Source organism: Thermobia domestica, chromosome 10, assembly GCF_964235325.1.
Source record: "Thermobia domestica chromosome 10, izTheDome1.hap1.1, whole genome shotgun sequence".
Classification (NCBI taxonomy): Eukaryota; Metazoa; Arthropoda; class Insecta; order Zygentoma; family Lepismatidae; genus Thermobia; species Thermobia domestica.
The window spans coordinates 93,206,477-93,223,893 of record NC_137463.1 but is presented as its reverse complement, the minus strand read 5'-3'; the positions used below and the strand labels follow the sequence as shown (position 1 = coordinate 93,223,893).

Sequence of the window (17,417 nt, the reverse complement as noted above, 5' to 3'; positions counted from 1 at the left end):
GATGAAGAGTCAAGTAGATTGTGTACGTTTAGCTCACCGTATGGGTGTTGGAGGTTTTTAAGACTACCTTTTGGTCTAAGAATAGCTCCAGAAGTGTTTCAGAAATTAAATGAAAAGTGTTTTGGAGATATTCCTGGTGTAGTCGTCTATTTTGATGATCTTTTAATAGGGGCAGAATCTGAAAAAGAACACGATCAAATCATGAATGTAGTGCTAGAGAGAGCAAGAAATTTGAACATTAAGTTCAATCCTGAAAAACTACAATATAAGGTACACGAAGTTAAATACCTAGGGCATGTGTACAGTAGAGAGGGAATTAGACCTAATAGGGACATGGTAAAAGCTGTACTTGAGTTAAAAGAACCCAAAAATAAAAAAGAACTACAAAGAGTAATTGGCATGGTAAATTACGTAAATAGGTTCATTCCAAATTACTCTACAATCACTGCACCGTTAAGGGAATTGTTAAAATCAAATATTGAATGGCAGTGGTTACCGAAACATAGGGAGGCTTTTGAAACGTTAAAACAAAAACTTTCTAGTGCTCCTGTGTTAGCTAATTTTGATGTAAATAAGAAAATTACATTACAATGTGATTCTTCAAGTGAAGGGCTGGGTTGCTGCCTCAAACAAGATGGGCATCCTGTAGCTTACAGTTCTCGTAGCCTTACAGAAACTGAGAAATCATATGCACAGGTCGAAAAGGAGTTACTTAGTATTGTATATGCGGTGAAAAAATTTCATTTGTACATCTATGGTAGGGAAGTAGAGGTAGAAACAGATCACAAGCCTCTAGTTTCTATAATGAATAAATATGTAGCAGATGTGCCTTCTAGTAGATTACAAAGAATGAAGCTCAAATTACTGAATTATAATCTTAAACTTGTTTATGTACAAGGCAAAAATATGCACATTGCAGATCTATTGTCAAGGTCATATCTTAATGAGGTTGAGGAAGACGATAAGTCACTTACTGAAGTAATCCATAGTCACTCCACAAGTTACAAGTTAGTGATGCACGTAAAGAGCAGTTCATTGAAGCAACTAAATTAGACCCTGTGTTAAGTAGAGTTTTGGATCTGTATTACAAGGGTTGGCCCGATGATAAGAAGGAATTAGATGATAGTGTAAAATTTTATCATAAATTGAGACAGGATATTACTGTAGAAAATGGCCTAGTGTTTTTAGGTAAAAAAGTAATTGTACCGGTTAGTTTAAGGAAACAAGTGTTAAACCAGTTGCATGAAAGTCATTTTGGAGTGCAAAAAACTAAAGCAAGAGCAAGACAGATAGTGTATTGGCCAGGGTTAGCAACGGATATAGAAAATATGGTCCTTAAATGTACAACGTGTGAGAAGTACAGAATGTCAAATACCAAAGAACCGTTAATTTCCCATGACATACCAAATTTACCATTCGAAAAAATAGGTGTTGATATCTTAGAATTTGGGGGTAAGTCATTTCTAGTCATAATGGATTATTACTCGAAATGGCTTGAACTTTTACCACTGAAGTCAAAAACTTCTGTAGAAGTAAATGACAAACTTAAAAATGTATTTACAACACATGGTATTCCTAAAATTGTTGTGGCTGACAATGTACCATTTAGCTCAAGGGAATGCAGGGATTTTGCTAGAGAGTGGGATTTCACTATTATAACTAGTAGTCCAAGGTATCCAAGGTCGAACGGATTGGCAGAGAAAGCGGTAGGAATTTCAAAAAGAATTTTAAAGAAAAGCCAAGAAGAAGGGAGAGACTACAGGTTAGGGTTACTTGAATATCGGAATTCTCCTGTATTAGGATCAGATATGTCACCGTCTCAAATGTTAATGAGTAGGAGGGTAAGAACTAAGTTGCCAGTACATGTAGAGCTGCTAAAACCAAAAGTTCAAGAAAATGTACACAAAATGTTACTAAAGAAGCAGCAGAAAAATAAAATGCTTTATGACAAAACAGCTAAAATAAGGCCTGAATTTAAACCAGGGGAAAATTGTTTGTTGCAAAAGGATAAGATATGGGTACCAGGTCAAGTAATTAATGTTGAAAACACTCCAAGATCATATTTAGTAAAAGATACAAACAATCAGGTGTATCGCAGGAATAAAATACATTTAAGAAAGTCTCTAAACAAATTTGAATTTCAAAACTTGTGTGAGTATGATGATGTAACTAACAATAATGTACAAGGTGTGCAAGAAAATCAAGAACCCATAGAACAAGACAATGTAACGAGAAATCAAAATGTGACAGAAACTAGTTGTGGTGTCAATCTAAGGGGAGTAGTTGGTGATAAGCCACGTAGGTCCGAAAGAAAAGTAAAGAAGCCTTACTGGTTCAAAGATTATGTGTAAAAGGGGGAGATGTAATGGATGCAATAGGTATCAAGTGGTTCTGGCCACATTGACAGTGTGAATCACGATATAGTCTGTGACAGTACAGCAGATGTCATGTGATGTAATGTGTGTTCGCTGTAAAGTGAATTAGAAATTAATAATAAATACGTTCTAGTGTAATACACTTAAGTGTATTAATTAATTAATTATCATAACAAACGATACAGTTAGAATGTCATGATGGAAGAACAGTAGTCCCAAAGTTTGAATAGCTATCAAGAAAAAGCACGAGGGAGCGAAAATTACGGTCCGCAAATACAAATTCGACTGTAGACAAATACAAATGCAAGGTACAGTACAATAGTGGAGAATATGGAAGTAACAACATACGAGGGAAAATGTAGGATGGAGAACTGATAATTCAGAAAGTGGAACATGGAGAAGGTGTGGGTGAGTTGATGAGGAACAACAGAAAAATGCATAAAAATATTATGTTTTCTTATGTCATTTTTTAAAATGTAAAATAATAAATTGATCTACTTAGCGATTCCTTTGTTCTAAAACCAAACTAAACCAAACCCTTGGCGTAACAGCTCATTTTGTAAGCCTAAGCTTGCTCTAGCGCCAGTTGAACTACGTTCAACCTAGCGGCGAACACGTGATCAACACCCTGTCACGAACAGGTGCATCAGGAGCTTTCTAGACTTAGTGGCCGTCACGTCTTGTTGTCACGTGACTCTCCAGTTTGCCTCACGACGCCTGGTAGACCCCGAAAATTGGGACCGGGAATCGAACCCAGTGCCATGCGGACATGAGTTCAAGGCTCTTACCACTAGACTACGGCGTTCCCATTCCTTTGTTCTAACATCGTTTTCTTTTACATGATTTCTCAAGTTTAAAACATCAGAAAGTACAAAGGAGTTCGTTCACTTGGAAGAGCCTTCCCTTTGTTTTCAGCTTCAAAGAATAAGTGTACACACTTGAGAAAATACGTTGCAGAATAGTTTGAATATAGTTTATCAAGTAAGACGTCATAATTAACTAATACAATTTATCAAATTTATAGACTATTTGTTTTTTTTTTAATTATCAGTCAAACAGCATTACTTATTTCTACATAGAAAATCACATAAACTTACTCGTACTGTAATGGATCCTTGCCTAGTCATTGTGAACCACGACCCCTCATATTTAACATTCTGTTGCAAATCATACACAGGACACTAAAAGAAAGAAAATATAGTACTTTCTTTAATCTTTCATCTACCTAGGTACCTGTATCAATTACTCTACAGTATGTTACATTCACTGTAATAGAAACAAATTCAGTGAACTTCTTTCAAATACATTGTCTATTCACATGAACCGTTTCCTTTAAACGAATTATTTTAAAAATAAATTCTGACCAAAGTAAATCACTTTTAATAAATAATAATCTTATAGTCTAGGCAATGTATCATTGCCTTCATGAGATACATTATAAAATAAAATCTAAACGCTACAGCTTATATATACACACTGCTTGAAAATTGTTAAGGAACAACTTATATAAGCCATATAGCATTCCAACCAGCCGACCTATTACAATGAAATGCAATGCCGAGGGCGTAGTTGAGCAAGACCTTCTATCTGTATAAAAGGAAACGCACGAAAGCTCTGTATTGAGTCGAAAGTGTATGCAGTGAGGTGTTTAACGTAAATTGCGCCGTAGATGGTGGAACTCAGTTCTGTAAAACTCAGTGTGGTGGGGCAATAATTAAGTGCAAAATGGCTTCACTAGAGTATTTAAGTGTGTACGATCGTGAACGTACCGTTGGACGGCTGGAAGCTGGTCAAAATGTCACTACTGTGGCTGCAGCAATGGGAGTGTCAAAAAGTATCATTTCGCCAATGACCGCGCCAACACAGGACCGCTGAATTATTGGACACACTTGAAAATGAAGATATTACACATACGCAATGGCCTGTTTACTCTCCGGACCTTAATCCTATTGAACATTCCTGGGATGTCGTTGATAGACATATTTTTCAGCGAACTCCCCCTCCCCGAACTTTGCAAGAACTGACAAACACCTTGGGAGAGGAGTGGGACAGTATTCCCTAAGGACTCCTGACTAGTTTAGTGGACAGAATGAAGAACAGTTGCAGAATGTGCATTAGTGTCCGAGGAGGTCACACATCTTACTGAAGTACTCATATCTGTCTCCTTCTGGCGGGAAGATCCATTTTTCGTGGCTGTTTGGACATACTCCACAGAGTACCTTTTTCTTTCTTCGTTTTCTTCTTTTCCCATGTGGAGCGAATGTACTACGTTCCATCAGAATAATAGCACACTGTCTCTACTGCATATGTACTGTGTTTCATTTCTTCCCTCAATGTCTATTCTGAATTATTCCGAAAAATAACACTGTTCCTTAACATTTGTCAAGCAGTGTATTAAAAGGGACTTGCTTCTGTCAAATTTTATATAATTAAGGCTAAGAAGTCCCAAAGCTAGAATGAACGGCATTCAAACGAATTATCGGTATATGCAAAGTGTAATGATGATTTGACTCCAGGAGAAAGTTATGTAAATGATTCATAGATTAGGCAGTGTTAGAACACATAAATAAAAATAAATGAAATCATACTTTACCTTTCCTATGCTCCATCTGTAAATCACAAGCTTACAGTAGGTTTCAAATGCCCTAGAAGACTTAACGGAAACTTTCGTAACGAGTAACGTTTTCCATTTTACGGAATCACGGGTTAAAGTGAAAAAAATAACAAATAAATAATATTTTCCTTTATTTTTATATGAAAATTTCATGTAAGCATAATACATTAATTCTATAACCACGTCGGGACAACTCTGTTTCCGTTGGGGTCCGTTATAAAATCATTTCATTTCACGATTCTTTAGATCAAAAAGCTCGGAAAGGAGAAAGGAGTCGTTGAGCTCCAAGAACATTTTCTTTGTTTTTAGCTTTGAAGAATTAGCGTACACAGTTCGGTAAATACTTTGCGAAACAGTTTTAATACAGATTTATAATAAAAGTAACATATCACAGACTACTAATACAATTAATCACAATGAATATGATTATGATAGATATTCACGATAAATAAAATTTGCGTTGTTGAAACACGCACTCGTCTCAGATTATGAAATAATTCGCTGTAAGAGCATACCAGTTTTTGTTTCTCCTTTTTATTTATTTATTTATTTATTACTTTTTTATTCTTGTCAAAATTCTACCTTTATCCCACCATCTTTTAACCATTTACACACTTGCACAACAGTTTTTTTTTCAATAGGTATTTCTTGATTACTAATAAAACTCCAACTAACCAAAGCAGTATATATATTTTAAGATTATATATTTGTGTTACATTTTCGGCTATGTAACATAACCTTCCTCAGACACATTATGAGAGAAATATCGAATTTTGACAGCTTATATAAAATCTGAATGCAAGACACGCCCACTTTCTCTTTACAAAACGTAAACTTTTAATTGGCTCTAAAAAGTATTTTTTTTAAATTACTGTCGTCACTTTCTCTTTTTGCGCACCTGTTATGAAACTCTTAATTAGGTGTTTGTCACTTACACTTTCTATTCGCCATTGCCCACCTGCTGTTCTCCATAGTACACTTGCTCTCAACTCGTGTTGATCCTTTTAATTCTTTCTTTCTATTTTATCTATCATCTTTTCCCATAATTCATGTATTACAAGTCCACTGGACCAATTCATCAACATCTTCTTCCCATATTTCTTAATCCACTGGGCTTCTTTCCACTTTCTTATTACACTCCTTTTCTCCCTTTCTAATCCTTTTACTCCTTCCCAATCTATCTCATGTCCCGTTTCTTTAGTATGTTTATATATTGCGTTGCGCTCTCTTTCTAGTCTAGCATCACCCTTACGTTGTTTTATCCTTTGTTCTAATCTCTTTCCTGTTTCTCTTATGTACTACATATCGCACTCTTTACAATTAACCTGGTACACTACTCCTTTCATTTCTGATCTTATCTCCTTTTCTTTATTCTTTCTTTTCTCTTTCACTAAGTCTATTATCCTCTTTCCTCCTTTCCTATATGTTTTAATCCCTTCCTTCCTCAACAGGTTCTTCAGGATCTCTGTTGTCTTTCCTAAACTTTCAATACCAAACCATCCTTTCTCTTCTTTCTCTGCTTCTTCCCCTTTTCTTCCTCTCCTTCTCTTCTGTATCTGTTTCCCTTTAGTAACAGTATTTCTAGATCTTCTTTCCTTCTTTCTTCGTTGCTATCTATCATTTCTATTCTCTTTTTCATGTTCTGTATAAACTCCTTCTTAGTTCCTCTGCCTACGTCACTCCTCTTGTGGCAGTATAATCCGGCATCGCATGCTTTCCTGTACCATCTCGTTTCGAAATTTCCTCCTATTTTCTCTATAGTTATGTCCATGTAGTTCATTTTCCTCTCTTCATCTATCTCCATTTCTAGCCTAATCCCTTTTTCTTCGTCCTCAATTATTTTAATAAATTTCTCCAACTGTCTCTTAGTTCCTTTCCATATTCCAAAGCAATCATCTACATATCTACAAATCATTATAAGATTTTGTTCTCGTTCTTCTTTTACTTTCTGTTCCCACCTGTTCATTACAATCTCTGCTAGTATCGGACTCAGTCTCGAACCTATGCTTAGCTTCTCTTTTATTCCTACCAATTTTTCACCAATCATGCATACACTATTCTCCCATATCAGTTTTAGGGCCTTCAACACCTTCTCCTTTTTCCGTTTTCTTATAATCTTATTTTCCATTTCCTTTTCTATTGTTTTAAACACGTACCGGTACTCCCTCTTGATGCTCGGAAACATTGCCTTTACATCAACACTGAACGAAATGGTTCTCTCTCTTCTGTGTCCCACTCGTTCTAGAGCACGTTTTACCTCCTCTATGTTTTTCACTCTGCTACTCTTCTGTCCTTCTCTTTTCTCTTCTGCAATCTGTTTTATTTCTTCTTCCAGTGGTTCGAAAATGTTGTTCCTACAATTCATCACCGGTCTTAATTTAGTTTCCTTTTTATGTATTTTTGGGAAATCTTTCATAATTGGTATTCTTCCTGTTTTATTGATTAATTTCTTGAAACCTTGTTTCTCTCCCTCCTCGATTCTCCTTCCCTCCTATGGAGAACAGCAGATGGGCAATAGCGAATAGAAAGTGTAAGTGACACCTAATTAAGAGATTCATAACAGGTGCGCAAAAAGAGAAAGTGAGTACAATAATTTAAAAAATTACTTTTTAGAGCCAGTTAAAAGTTTACGTTTACAGTAATTAAAAATTTACTTTTTAGAGCCAATTAAAAGTTTACGTTTTGTAAAGAGAAAGTGGCCGTGTCTTGCATTCAGATTGTATATAAGCTGTTAAAATTCGATATTTCTCTCAATAATGTGTCTGAGGAAGGTTATGTTACATAACCGAAACTGTAACGCAAATATATAGTCTTAAAATATAATACTGCTTTGGACAGTTGGAGTTTTATTAGTAATCTTGAATTTTCCAAAGCTACAATGAATAATTTACAAGTATTTCTTGCAGTGAAGCACACACACGTGAGAACACTTCGCAAATATTGGCTCGTATATGTATGTGCAAATTCAGTATATAAGCTTTATTATAGTTCTTCTGGCAGTGTTTTCGCCTTTAATAGGAAAGAATCGGTTACGATTCCCCTTGGGAACGCGCAAGGATGTTAAGTATTCAAAACGAGGTAAAACAGATACGGAGAAACTAGTCTTAGAATCATACCTTATACTGGAAATTTAAGCTTAAATCAGAATTAAAGAAATATATATATATATATATATATATATATATATATATATATATATATATATATATATATATATATAAGTTTTCAGCCTACCCAGGTTCAAACAAAGCTAGATATAAAAGTTATACATCTTTATGAGGCTTATAATTTGTGAAGCTACCGTGCAAAATTTGGTTTGACTAAACCAATTTAATTTTTTTTCAGGTCCAAAATGAGGATGTCAGCCCACGTCCCAGAAATTAGTAAATTTGAACACTGTGCATTTATCAAGTACCTCTTCCTAAAGAGACTGTCGCCGAAGGAGATCCACAACGACCTTGTCATGACATTGGGGGAGGGGGGGACAAGGAACCTTCACATGCCACTGTGAACGAATGGGCAGCGAACTTCAAACGTGGGCAGTTTGGTCTGAACGATGATCCAAGGTGTGCCAGACCAATTTCAGTGATCTCTCCCGAGATGATTGACGCCATTCACCGGATGTTTCTCGACAATCGCTGAATCCCACTCAAACAGATAGAGGACAAATTGGGTATTAGTCATGAACGGGTGGGGAAAGTTATCCATGAAGACTTGGGTATGAGGAATGTCCCAGAAAAATGGATTCCGAATGTTTTGAACGCAGATCAGAAGTGTGAACGAGTGGAGGCAAGTTAGGCAGTTCTGTCCCAATTTCAAGCGGGTAAGGCCAACTTTTTGCAACGGTTGGTAACAATGGACGAAACCTGGTTATATTCTACGACCTCATGACGAAACAACAATCGGCGGAATGACACCACAGCGGTTCTCCACATCCCAAGAAGGCAAGGACACAGCGCTCCTCTGCTAAGGTCCTTGCTACGGTCTTCTGGGATTGTGAAGGAATTCTATTGCTGGATTATCTCAAATCGGGTGAAACCAGCAATGGAACTTATACATCTCTTCTGGACAAACTGAAAGCAACACTAAAGGAGAAGAGAAGTGGAAAGCTGTCAAAGGGGGTAATCTTCCTCCAGGACAATGCGCCCTCACACAAGGCACGTCTGACATTGCAAAACTTGGAGGACCTACGGTTTCAAATACAGGAACATCCACCATATTCGCCTGATTTGGTTCCATCAGACTTTTATCTCTTTCCTAAACTGAAAATGTTTTTAAAGGGAACACATTTCAATGACGCCGATGACGTCATTTCTCAAACAGAGGTCTGGTTGCAGAGCATTCATCCGACTTCTATTTGTCTGACCTGCAAGCACTGCAGCAGTGATGTGAAAAGTGCATGCACTACAAGGGGAATATGTTGAATAAAAACATCAAGCTTCGCTTTCTATCTACTTGTTTCCTTAGTGAGACATGTAACGACCCTTTCCTCCTAGTCACGCCACACGAATCCAAATCGAGAGTCTTAACTAAAAAAAAAATAATTATAATGCAACAATCGATTTAAATTCGAGTAGCAAACCCGAAAGAAGGGTCTCGGCCGAACAGACACATAAACCCAAAGCAGCTGCACCAGACGGGACGGATTGATATTCCTTGTGAATATGTTAATGGCAAACACAAATAAAATAGGATATACAGATAATCATAAATAATGGAACAACCAGATTTCAAATTTTCAATAACAAATTTTATTTCAAAGCGTTGGTTGTGCATATATACTAATACGTTAGATTAATATAAATGCACAAAGCAATAATAACAACAGAAGTAAAATTTAAAAAAAATATATGTAAATATATATATATATATATATACCGCGTAGTAATACGTAAGAGATCCAATTCAATATATATATATATATATATATATATATATATATATATATATATATATATATATATATATATAATTTGATTCAAGTGCATTGACTATTAATTTAATTGTACTATCTAACAATATTCTCGGTATCTCAATTCGAATCTAAATTCGCTTGAATAATACAAAGTCGAAAAATGAATTTATCCAAAGTAATTGAAAATTTAATAATAATAATAATATAAATCTGAAGCTAATCAGTCTCGACAATCTGCTTTCCATTCAAATATACTATTCAAAGAATTTCTCTCGTAAATATTAAGCGAAAGTTCAATATTAACTAGAAAATCTATCATTCAATAACTTTTGTCACCGACTGTACAATAATTATTAACTGGTGACATCAAGAAATACCACAATTAATCTTATGAAATTCTTTCGAATCAAATTCTTATTCATATTACAATACTTTTAACTAAAATTGAACCTAGTCCTATTTGTATTGACCGTGACTGTACAAACTTGAAATTAATATTTGATAATCACGTAATATTTTAATACCACAATTGCTAATCTTTATGATGTTCAAAAAATCACACAATTTACCTTCAGAAATAAACCCTCTATGGAAAATTTTACTCTTAAGTGCTCGATATAGAATCTCAATGGAAATCATTCATCAATAGTGAATGTAATAAATACGTATTAACGAGTCAAAATTACGCTGTAAAGTCATAAACATATCCACAAGGAAAAATTTCGAACTTTTTAATATTCTTTAGAATTATTCGGATCTATACTGTCGGATTATCATTCCACCAATTTCTAAATTACAATCTGGGGAGGATTTAACTAGAATATATAACAGATCCCTACTGTGGCAATTTAATACAAATGTAAATAGCGTCCTAACCAAAGCGGAAACGACCATAACCACAACCAAACTGGAATTGTTAACAAAGTGACCCATATACTACTTAAATCAAAAATTCACTCACCCAAATTTTCCGTCTTCTTTTTACCTTGTCTCGTGGTGTTACAGTAATGGAATTGGCTTCGTTGACTGACCGAGATGAAACTCGAAGCGAATAAACATATTGGTCAAACGGCACTTTTGTCATGAACCTTTTTCAAAGACTCTCGCCAAAAATATTCAAACTAAACTTAGTTTCGGCGTACAAACGGTTACTTGCAATAGCAGTGGAGCTTATTAAGGGAAAAGCTTCCTGCATTACAAAACCAGAGCAAGTAACTATTGTTTCTCAGTTCTTTTCTTTTCGCAGATTATTGTCCCACAAAAAAATGCAGAATTTGTCCTTTGTGGCAAAAATGCTCCACAAACTAACCAGACAACTAAGGATATAGTAATCAAAACGATTACACTGGTTATTAGAACAAACTCGCAACATATAAACGGGCATAAGTTGACCTACTTTGGTCCCCCGCTCACTTCCTGCCTCGGCCCCAATACTCCTGTAATTTCTCTGCTTAAAAAGAAAAAAAGCATAATAGAAATACTAGCTTCTGAGAAACTGTGATTATTTGCATATCACTAAGCACTTTTTTTCCACACTTTTCAGTCCTTTTGCCGTTATGCCCAATACATTCATTGCCCCAGTTCAACTTCACTGTTAAACTCAGACACAAACAACGACACCATGCAAAGACTGGTACACGTTTCGTTCCACAACCGTCACCACACATACAATCATGAATTAACGATCCATGCTGGCAGACAAACTACAGCTATGAATTCACGTTCCATCCAGGCTGAAATACTACGAGAGTTCACGATCTGTCCCGACCAAAATACAACAAGAATTCACGATCTGTCCCGGCCAAAATACAACAAGAGAGTATGCGGGCAGAAGGCAATCGCATACCGCGAAGCTATGAAACATCACGTGACGCGCTAACAAATATGAATGATTTCCACATCAACTCTAATATTTGCGCACTCGTACTCTTTCCTTTTTACTTTTTAAAAAAAAAAGTTAACAGAAAAAGATACTAAGAGTAAATGTATATACAGGTTAAATTTAACTTGTTTTAAACAACCTTATAACATAATATAATTATATTCCCTTTTTTATTTCTTTTTACAATCCTTTGCTTCTCATTAGTCGTCATCAACATGGGACGAGTCCATTGAGTCGCGAGCCGGGGGGTGTCCTCAAGGCGACTCGTTACAACCACCCCTCCGTAAAAAAATTTTTGCAACATGCAAAAATTTTCCTCCAATTGGCAAGGAATAGAGTGGCTACAAAATATAAGAAAACATTAACATATATACAAAACAAATATACATAATTCAATAAATACTATTTACAATTAATTAAGATAAATATTAATATACTCTTCAGCTTACCATTATGATAATTTTTGTTGAATCCGTGGCCACGGCTTCAGAATTCATTGAACAAAACAAATATGTTACACATCTCAAAAAAATATAAACATACATACATAATTCCTTGCAATATTCTTAATTATATTATCACCAATCTCTTAATATACATTTTCTTATCTCTTCCAGTACTGATTTCGATCTAATGATCCCTCGATCGAGGTTCACGATAAATCTTAATGTCTGATACATGACTCTTTCTATAAGAAATCATAGTATCGTTCTCGTCAGAGACAAGAATGGTATTGGGTGTGAGGAACTTCCTGACAACATAAGGCCCATACCACTTGTCACTTAGAGATTTGGCTATATGATCCTTTAAGGATGATTTAACATGTGTGCGGAGTAAAACCTTATCTCCGATATTGAAGTTCACCTCTCTTCTGCGCTGCATCATGAGCTTCCTCCTATTATTCCAGCTCTTTTCCATATTGGCCAAAGCTTTCAGCCAAATTTCTTGGGAAGATCTACCAGCGAGATCGGACTCATAGATGTTCCATCGGATTTCTAAAGGGGTATAACTCGGACGTGCATAAAAAGCTTCGATAGGGCACACCTTTAGCCCAGAGTGCTCGCTAATAATTTTAACCAGAGTAAAGCTAACAATACAAATAAACAAAAATATACTTATAAGTTTTCCGACAAGATCTTTAATATATCTAATGCATTCAGATTTAACATCAGCATATTCGATTTTAACTGAATCAATAAATGATTCAACATCCGGATCCCGATAACTCCAGGTATCGTCACCTTTAGGTTTTTCAACCTGTATGCTATCACGGTTTTTCACCTGCCCGGAATGATCAAGATTTAAAGTCCGACGAGGTAAGTTCTCCATCACATACTTCTTATTTCGTTTTAGAAGCGTATGAAAATTTTCAGCTAATTCGACGTCAGCATCTGAAGCTTCCGATGAACTGCTTTTCTCATCCTTTTCTGCAATTGGCTTCGAACATTGATGGACCGAAGCACCTTTGTCTTCTTCAATCTTTGGCTTTGTTTCTTCACTTCTATTTAGCACCTCTTTGGAATGTTTCTTCTTCTTTTTCTTCTTCTTCGTCTTCTTTTTCTTCAAAGTTGATCGACCTGAAACTTCATTACAAACAGTGGAATCCTGTTTGTAGCCCAACACTGACGAAATACTTCCATCTAATTGACCGTTTGGACTCGCACTATCATCCGGTATAGGATGATCATCTGTCTTTTCAACTGGTTCATAGTTGGTTGAAATCATGGCTAAATCAACCAAAGTATCTGCTCGATGATTGTAGGCGTTACATTTCACTAAATCCTGATTATCAACTGTCACTAGCTTCTTTTCTTCCATCTCGGGATGCGCTACCACTGCATCAGTATGTCCCTTTGACAAGTTGCACTCGATTAAATCTCGCAGTTCTAAAAGTTGCGAAGAACTCGGAGCGTTGATTGTTAACATCTGAGATTCCAGCTGCTGTAAATCCAAATCACACTGGATCCCTTTCTCTTTAATCCCCATGGAAGATAAATCGGCCCTGAAGAACAATGAAGTCTGGCCCGAAGAATTCTCATTGGTCGCATTCGCAGAAGAAGACTTATTCTGCCTAAACTTTCGCTGGCCACCACGGTCACTGGATCTAAATCCATCAATATTCCGTTTGAACACATCCCGCCGATATTGAAGTCGGAACCTCTTTTTTCCATTGTTAAAAATTAAAAAGTTTTTATCATAATCTAATATAGCAGACGTAGTCCGAAGAAATGACATCCCAAGCAAACAATCACAAGGCAATTGTTCGACCACTTTGAAGATTACAGTTTGGAAATATCCCGAAAGATTTATAGTTAGCACAATTTCTTCTTTTGTTACGAAGTTTAAACCCGAAGGAGCATTCACAGTTTTCTCTTCCACTTCGTAAATAAATTTCTCGGAACCACAACGCCTGACCATATCAATGGTAACGAGGTTGAAACTTGACCCCCCATCGACACAAACACTAGTTAGAATATTGTTCACTTTGCCAACCACAAAAGTCGCAACAACTCCGTCCATTTCAGATGGAATTCTGCTAAAGTTTTTATTCAATACTTGATCAGACCGATTATTTTTGAATGAACGAAACCCTGAAGAAATCGAACTCCTAGATATTTCATTCATTGAATTCAGTTTTACATTATGATTTGGTTTAACACTATCATCTTTCATCTTAATATCTCGAGTCATGGAACTATTATTTGATAATACCATATTTTGTTTGCCTTTGTTAATCCCACAATATCTATTGTATTCTATTTGTTCTCTATATCTTGAAACAAATTTCTCTGAAATATCTAACAATTCCCACCTATTCGAAGGCACATAATAATTCAACATTTTGAACCTAATACTTGGATTCATTCCGCATAAAATTGTTTTGATCAAGTCCCCTTCCTCTATACTCATGTTCAATACAGACATGGAAACCATAATTGACTTCACATAATCATTTACAAATTCGGTTATTCGTTGTTTTCTATAAACACGTTCTCCTATTAGTGAATGAATAGTAATGGGAGTTACAAATTTCATCAAAATACTCTGCTTAAAATTTACCCAACTCATGTTTTCATTTAGTGCTGAAGTTACTACTTTTAATACTTCCGCTTCACATTTAGGTATCAAGACAGAAAGTAGCATTCCTAAGGAATAACTGCTATCCATTAATATTTCTTCCAACTTGAATAGCATTTCAAAAACCTGAATACTGTTTTTGCCGTTAACATTCTTAATGTCTCGTAACCTATTTTCTAAATAACTCAATGATCGCATATGAGTATATTTGACCATTAGCTTATGCTCAATATCAGAATCAAAGCGATTAGACTCTACATGAGAACCTGGGTTTGTAAAAACAACATTAGGTCTACAGGATTCGGTGTTTCTATCCTCTGACCGGAAGTTGGCATTCTCTACAAAAATATTATTACTACCCACTCGAGGAGTTGAATTTCTAATACAAGAAACTCTTTTATAATAGTTTCCTAAATTCAAGTATCGATGACGCAACCGCTCATCACCTACAGGATTATTCTCGGAAGGTATGGAATTATTTTCATTTAACATCGGTTCAGCAAAGGACACTTGTCTCTGTTCCATTCTAGAACTATCTAAACTAGTAGCATTAACCATGCGGCTGAAACCAAAAGTACCATTCGATGATTGGGTGGATCGATTAGACAAATTAACAAAAGGCGATAGTAATTGACGAATATTTAAACTACCCTGTGTAGGAGGAGTTAATTCCATGTTAACAGAACCAAATTCTAAAGTTCTATCTAAATCGACATGCCCCGTGGCATCCAACGTTAAATATTCGGAATCTGGAATATCAATAACTGTATGGTCTCTAAAATTCTCCATTGTACTGGAATTCAATATGCATAAACACAATACAAGTAATATATAATAAATGTTACTTAATATTAACATAAATACAAGCTAAGTCTAAGACTACTAATACACTGCACAAATGAAAATCGAATCGACCAAAAACTAGCTGCGAAATTTCAATATTCGGAAGAGACAAGAAATCACAATTATTTTCAATTATTTCTATTAAATCGCAAAACTTTTCGCATAAGAGAAGCATAAATTTAAAGGGAATAGACATACAAAATTTACTATCAAATATTTGGAAATTAATTCTCTGTTTACTGCTATAATGACTAGATATATTACAAGTACTAATTTTTTGTACGAGATACATATTTATTTATTTATTTTTTTTTGTTGATACTCTCTTGTTGCAATGAAACGACCCTTTCCTCCTAGTCACGCCACACGAATCCAAATCGAGAGTCTTAACTAAAAAAAAAAATAATTATAATTCAACAATCGATTTAAATTCGAGTAGCAAACCCGAAAGAAAGGTCTCGGCCGAACAGACACATAAACCCAAAGCAGCTGCACCAGACGGGACGGATTGATATTCCTTGTGAATATGTTAATGGCAAACACAAATAAAATAGGATATACAGATAATCATAAATAATGGAACAACCAAATTTCAAATTTTCAATAACAAATTTTATTTCAAAGCGTTGGTTGTGCATATATACTAATACGTTAGATTAATATAAATGCACAAAGCAATAATAACAACAGAAGTAAAATTTAAAAAAAATATATGTAAATATATATATATATATACCGCGTAGTAATACGTAAGAGATCCAATTCAATATATATATATATATATATATATATATATATAATTTGATTCAAGTGCATTGACTATTAATTTAATTGTACTATCTAACAATATTCTCGGTATCTCAATTCGAATCTAAATTCGCTTGAATAATACAAAGTCGAAAAATGAATTTATCCAAAGTAATTGAAAATTTAATAATAATAATAATATAAATCTGAAGCTAATCAGTCTCGACAATCTGCTTTCCATTCAAATATACTATTCAAAGAATTTCTCTCGTAAATATTAAGCGAAAGTTCAATATTAACTAGAAAATCTATCATTCAATAACTTTTGTCACCGACTGTACAATAATTATTAACTGGTGACATCAAGAAATACCACAATTAATCTTATGAAATTCTTTCGAATCAAATTCTTATTCATATTACAATACTTTTAACTAAAATTGAACCTAGTCCTATTTGTATTGACCGTGACTGTACAAACTTGAAATTAATATTTGATAATCACGCAATATTTTAATACCACAATTGCTAATCTTTATGATGTTCAAAAAATCACACAATTTACCTTCAGAAATAAACCCTCTATGGAAAATTTTACTCTTAAGTGCTCGATATAGAATCTCAATGGAAATCATTCATCAATAGTGAATGTAATAAGCACGTATTAACGAGTCAAAATTACGCTGTAAAGTCATAAACATATCCACAAGGAAAAATTTCGAACTTTTTAATATTCTTTAGAATTATTCGGATCTATACTCCCGGATTATCATTCCACTAATTTCTAAATTACAATCTGGGGAGGATTTAACTAGAATATATAACAGATCCCTACTGTGGCAATTTAATACAAATGTAAATAGCATCCTAACCAAAGCGGAAACGACCATAACCACAACCAAACTGGAATTGTTAACAAAGTGACCCATATACTACTTAAATCAAAAACTCACTCACCCAAAT

At 34.9% G+C, this 17,417-nt stretch overlaps 1 protein-coding gene across 1 annotated transcript in view; it reads right to left on the bottom strand.

Annotated features, from left to right (window-relative positions):
• Nucleotides 1–1,467: 1,467 nt before the first annotated feature.
• LOC145661546 (cholesterol uptake protein 1-like) overlaps nucleotides 1,468–17,417 on the bottom strand; it is a 28,042-nt gene continuing 12,092 nt past the window's right edge. The window contains exons 4-5 of the mRNA XM_081726868.1: nucleotides 3,473–3,556; nucleotides 1,468–1,524 (exon numbers count right to left, since the gene is read on the bottom strand). Of these exons, the coding sequence (XP_081582994.1) occupies nucleotides 1,468–1,524; nucleotides 3,473–3,556 (141 nt within the window). The remainder of the gene's footprint in view (nucleotides 1,525–3,472; nucleotides 3,557–17,417) is intronic.